The sequence below is a fragment of the Entelurus aequoreus genome, linkage group LG12, assembly GCF_033978785.1.
Source record: "Entelurus aequoreus isolate RoL-2023_Sb linkage group LG12, RoL_Eaeq_v1.1, whole genome shotgun sequence".
Lineage (NCBI taxonomy): Eukaryota > Metazoa > Chordata > Actinopteri > Syngnathiformes > Syngnathidae > Entelurus > Entelurus aequoreus.
The window spans coordinates 64,856,866-64,863,236 of record NC_084742.1 but is presented as its reverse complement, the minus strand read 5'-3'; the positions used below and the strand labels follow the sequence as shown (position 1 = coordinate 64,863,236).

Genomic DNA, 6,371 nt, shown 5'->3' with positions numbered 1-6,371 from the left:
TTGGCATCCACCTGAGCCACAGGTTTACCTGTACCCGCTCCTAAGGTCAAAGTTACCAGGCCTTCGGTGGTGATGTCATTAGCACGCACAGATGTGAGAGCCTTTGAAACACCACCAAGGTGGGGTGGTACTTTAGGTGCTACAGAGGGTGTAGAGGTAGTTAACGCCCTCTCAAGGACATTAATTTTAATAATTCCTTTAGAGTCTGTATCAGTCAGGTCAACCCCCAAAACAACATAAAAGGGACGATGGGCACCACTTACCAGCGTATGTTGTCTGCATCCGACACCAATGGTTCAGGGTTGAGTCGTCACAAATATAGAGGTTATTACCACGGTAATAGCTATTGTGTCCCCCGTAATTAATCACACTGCACAGGTCAAAAAATAAGTCTTGCTATCCCCCCTAACCCAGTCTATTTCAAGTCCGCCGTATGTTCTAAGACACTTGTCAGTCACTGTCGTCGGGAAGGAAGGACTGAGGCACAAGAACAGTAGAACAAGCCTAAACACCAATCAGTCAGGAAATACTTCTGGGCGTAACATCCTGCTTTTCGTCTATCAAAATCAGAGTAATTCAGGTAACGAAACGGGGATAAACATCAAACTTTTCACTTAATGTAAAGACACATGTAGTCTTTCAATATATATATATATATATATATATATATATATATATATATATATATATATATATATATATATATATATATATATATATATATATACACACACACACACATGTACATGCACATATAAATATATATGTACACACACATATATATACTGTCCATGTGTATCCATACATGTATGTGTGTGTGTATATATATGTAGATATGTGTATATATATGTATTTATATTTGTGTGTGTGTGTGTGTATATATATATATATTTACATATATATATACACACACACATGTACATGCACATATAAATATATATGTACACACACATATATATACTGTCCATGTGTATCCATACATGTATGTGTGTGTGTATATATATGTAGATATGTGTATATATATGTATTTATATTTGTGTGTGTGTGTGTGTATATATATATATATTTACATATATATATACACACACACATGTACATGCACATATAAATATATATGTACACACACATATATATACTGTCCATGTGTATCTATACATGTATGTGTGTGTGTACACTCCACACAAACAGTGAATTGGACTGCAATACAACTTCAATAACAACCAACATCCCTCCATCTTCTGGACAGTACCTCTCCCCAGCGGACTCTGATGATCTTTTTGGTTCCAGTGGGCCACACATCATCCACCTTAATGTGAACAGCCTCTCTGGAACTAAACTCGACCAAATCAGAGAAATGTTACTCAACAATAAGGTAAAAATCCTGTGTTTCTCTGAAATAAGTGTTTCTGACTCAGAGATAGAGATAGAAAACTTCTCGGTTATCAGAAAGGACAGGAATCAACATGGTGGTGGTGTTTGTATGTATATTCACCAGGATATAAAATACATAACTCGCACTGATCTCAACCACAATAACCTTGAATCTGTGTGGGCCTTTACTGTCCCTAATATACATAAACGACATGTCATCAGCATGCGACTGTGAATTGTTCTTGTTTGCGGATGACTCGGCCCTGCTGGTATCCGACAAGGACGAGTCACAGGTGGAAAAAATCCTCAGTGCTGAACTCCTTAGTATTTGCAGCTGGCTCGCTGACAATAAACTATCCATACACTTGGGTAAAACTGAATCCATCCAATAAAATCACAAAGTTGCCGGGGGTCCTTAACCAGCATGCGACTGTCCTGTTTCGCGCCTGTACAAAAAAAACAAACAATAATCGATTTCTTCAGATTCCAGCAGCTGTCAAAGACGAAGTATCCTTCCAGCGACGGGCAGTCAAAGCCGAAGTGCTATCGATCGCTGTCAATGACGTAAGAGGAAACATGATCACGGAAGTAAATGGGGGGGAAGGTTTTTGTAGGGGGAAGAAATGTGGCGTGACATAGCCCATAAAATAGGTAACACTTGTAACCGAGGGTTTATATATGTCGCCTATACTGTACAAAACTACAAAATAACAAACACGGAGGCTCCAGTTTTACACGAGGACCACTTTTATTTCGTCTGTTTTCAAAACTCCGCTCCACCACAACGTGTCGCCACTTCCGCTCTTTGCGCCTTCAAAATAAGAGCTCAAGGCATACTGTATAACAGGAACTTGACATCACAAATAGGCAAGCCCATAAAATAGGTTACACTTGTAACCGAGGGTTTATATATGTCGCCTATACTGGATAAAACTACAAAATAACAAACACGGAGGCTTCAGTTTTACACGAGGACCACTTTTATTTCGTTTGTTTTCAAAACTCCGCTCCAGCACAACGTGTTGCCACTTCCGCTCTTTGCGCCTTCAAAATAAGAGCTCAAGGCATATACTGTATAACAGGAACTTGACATCCCAAAAAGGCAAGCCCATAAAATAGGTAACACTTGTAACCGAGGGTTTATATATGTCGCCTATACTGTACAAAACTACAAAATAACAAACACGGAGGCTCCAGTTTTACACGAGGACCACTTTTATTTCGTTTGTTTTCAAAACTCCGCTCCACCACAACGTGTTGCCACTTCCGCTCTTTGCGCCTTCAAAATAAGAGCTTAAGGCATATACTGTATAACAGGAACTTGACATCACAAATAGGCAAGCCCATAAAATAGGTTACACTTGTAACCGAGGGTTTATATATGTCGCCTATACTGTACAAAACTACAAAATAACAAACACGGAGGCTCCAGTTTTACACGAGGACCACTTTTATTTCGTCTGTTTTCAAAACTCCGCTCCACTACAACGTGTCGCCACTTCCGCTCTTTGCGCCTTCAAAATAAGAGCTCAAGGCATATACTGTATAACAGGAACTTGACATCACAAATAGGCAAGCCCATAAAATAGGTTACACTTGTAACCGAGGGTTTATATATGTCGCCTATACTGGATAAAACTACAAAATAACAAACACGGAGGCTTCAGTTTTACACGAGGACCACTTTTATTTCGTTTGTTTTCAAAACTCCGCTCCAGCACAACGTGTTGCCACTTCCGCTCTTTGCGCCTTCAAAATAAGAGCTCAAGGCATATACTGTATAACAGGAACTTGACATCCCAAAAAGGCAAGCCCATAAAATAGGTAACACTTGTAACCGAGGGTTTATATATGTCGCCTATACTGTACAAAACTACAAAATAACAAACACGGAGGCTCCAGTTTTACACGAGGACCACTTTTATTTCGTTTGTTTTCAAAACTCCGCTCCACCACAACGTGTTGCCACTTCCGCTCTTTGCGCCTTCAAAATAAGAGCTTAAGGCATATACTGTATAACAGGAACTTGACATCACAAATAGGCAAGCCCATAAAATAGGTTACACTTGTAACCGAGGGTTTATATATGTCGCCTATACTGTACAAAACTACAAAATAACAAACACGGAGGCTCCAGTTTTACACGAGGACCACTTTTATTTCGTCTGTTTTCAAAACTCCGCTCCACTACAACGTGTCGCCACTTCCGCTCTTTGCGCCTTCAAAATAAGAGCTTAAGGCATATACTGTATAACAGGAACTTGACATCACAAATAGGCAAGCCCATAAAATAGGTTACACTTGTAACCGAGGGTTTATATATGTCGCCTGTACTGGATAAAACTACAAAATAACAAACACGGAGGCTCCAGTTTTACACGAGGACCACTTTTATTTCGTCTGTTTTCAAAACTCCGCTCCACTACAACGTTTCGCCACTTCCGCTCTTTGCGCCTTCAAAATAAGAGCTTAAGGCATATACTGTATAACAGGAACTTGACATCACAAAGAGGCAAGCCCATAAAATAGGTTACACTTGTAACCGAGGGTTTATATATGTCGCGTATACTGTACAAAACTACGAAATAACAAACACGGAGGCTCCAGTTTTACACGAGGACCACTTTTATTTCGTCTGTTTTCAAAACTCCGCTCCACCACAACGTGTTGCCACTTCCGCTCTTTGCGCCTTCAAAATAAGAGCTCAAGGCATATACTGTATAACAGGAACTTAACATCACAAAGAGGCAAGCCCATAAAATAGGTTACACTTGTAACCGAGAGTTTATATATGTCGCCTAAACTGGATAAAACTACAAAATAACAAACACGGAGGCTCCAGTTTTACACGAGGACCACTTTTATTTCGTTTGTTTTCAAAACTCCGCTCCACCACAACGTGTCGCCACTTCCACTCTTTGCGCCTTCAAAATAAGAGCTCAAGGCATATACTGTATAACAGGAACTTAACATCACAAAGAGGCAAGTCCATAAAAAATAGGTTACATCCTCACAAATAATAAATAAAGGGAAAAACATGTTTACAAAAAAACACCGAATTGCATGACTATTGTTGACGTTATAAAAGCAACATCGACTGACTCCTGCCGGCTTCGGTATGAAGGAAGCACGTGACCATCAACACGGAAGTGAAGGCTCGGAGTAAACATGGCTCCCACTTTGTTGTGTGTCTTCAGCTAAAAGAAGTTCAAACCCTCCCTGCCACGTCGTCATTACATCCCACGCGGTGTGAGCCGACGAAGCTGTTCAAAGTTGCGCCAGTTAAGAAGTGAAAATGACGCGTCTGGGGTGGATATCCAAGTGTCTTCTCATCTGCGTCACACTATGGAGCGACGAGGGCGGAGTCGTGGCCAGGTCCTCCCGGAGACCCAACGTGGTGCTCATCCTCACCGACGACTTGGACTCCTCCATGGGCGGCCTGGTCAGTGAGACGTGCTCGCAATGTCGCCTTTTTGTGCAGTCTGGACCTGCTTTAAGTGCAATGGAAGGAAGGGGGCGTTTCTCCTTGCACTCACCACAGTTACCTGCTTTTAATAACAACGCGTCTTATTATCATCATCAATCAATGTTTATTTATATAGCCCTAAATCACAAGTGTCTCAAAGGGCTGCACAAGCCACAACGACATCCTCGGTACAGAGCCCACATATATGAAATATTTCTCCTTGCACTCACTTGTGCTGTTTGTTTACATGCTTTTTTTTTAATTTCTCCTTGCTATTTGGGCTTTTTGTACCCTAATTAGAATAAAAACTAAGACTCATCTTTTGATATGATGTACTTAGTCCAGGAGTCGGCAACCCAAAATGTTGAAAGAGCCATATTGGACCTAAAAAACAAATATGTCTGGAGCCGCAACAAATTAAAAGCCATATTACATCCAGATAGTGTGTCATGAGATATAAATTGAATTAAGAGTTTTTGACTCTCCATCCATATTGCACAGTGAAGTACATATTCCGTACAATTGACCACTAAATGGTAACACCTCAATAAGTTTTTCAACTTGTTTAAGTCGGGGTCCACTTAAATTGATTCATGATACAGATATATACTATCATCATAATACAGTCATCACACAAGATAATCATCAGAGTATATACATTGAATTATTTACATTACTGTATTTACAATCCGGGGGGTTAGGTTTGGTTGGTATCAACACTTCAGTCATCAACAATAGAGAACAGAGAAATGGACATTGGAACGGTGTAGGACTGACTTGGTAGAATATGTACAGCAAGTAGTGGACATAGAGAGAGAGATCAGAAAGTATAAGAAAAAGTGTCTTCATTTGATTATTTACAATCCGAAGAGGTATTATGAGGAAGGGAGGGTGTTAGTTTAGGGTTGAAGTTGCCTGGAGGTGTTGTTTTATTGCGGTTTTGAAGGAGGATAGAGATGCCCTTTCTTTTACACCTGTTGGGAGTGCATTCCACATTGATGTGGCATAGAAAGAGAATGAGTTAAGACCTTTGTTAGATGGGAATCTGGGTTTAACGTGATTAGTGGAGCTCCCCCTGGTGTTGTGGTTATGGCGGTCATTTACGTTCAGGAAGTAGTTTGACATGTACTTCGGTATCAGGGAGGTGTAGCGGATTTTATAGACTAGGCTCAGTGCAAGTTGTTTAACTCTGTCCTCCACCTTGAGCCAGCCCACTTTAGAGAAGTGGGTAGGAGTGAGGTGGGATCTGGGGTGGAGGTCTAGAAGTAATCTGACTAGCTTGTTCTGGGATGTTTGGAGTTTAGATTTGAGGGTTTTGGAGGTGCTAGGGTACCAGGAGGTGCATGCGTAGTCGAAAAAGGGTTGAACGAGAGTTCCCGCCAGAATCCCCAAGGTGCTTTTGTTGACCAGAGAGGAGATTCTGTAGAGAAATCTCGTTCGTTGGTTAACCTTTTTGATGACCTTGGTTGCCATTTTATCACAGGAAAGGTTAGCCTCTAGAATGGAACCTAGGTAGGTGACCTCATCCTTCCTT

At 40.8% G+C, this 6,371-nt stretch overlaps 1 protein-coding gene across 1 annotated transcript in view; it reads left to right on the top strand.

The window, feature by feature from the left end:
- The first annotated feature begins 4,493 nt into the window (after positions 1–4,493).
- Positions 4,494–6,371, top strand: part of gnsa (glucosamine (N-acetyl)-6-sulfatase a) — a 31,585-nt gene continuing 29,707 nt past the window's right edge. Inside the window, exon 1 of the mRNA XM_062066450.1 lies at positions 4,494–4,813. Within this exon, the coding sequence (XP_061922434.1) occupies positions 4,667–4,813 (147 nt within the window). The 5' untranslated portion in view covers positions 4,494–4,666. The remainder of the gene's footprint in view (positions 4,814–6,371) is intronic.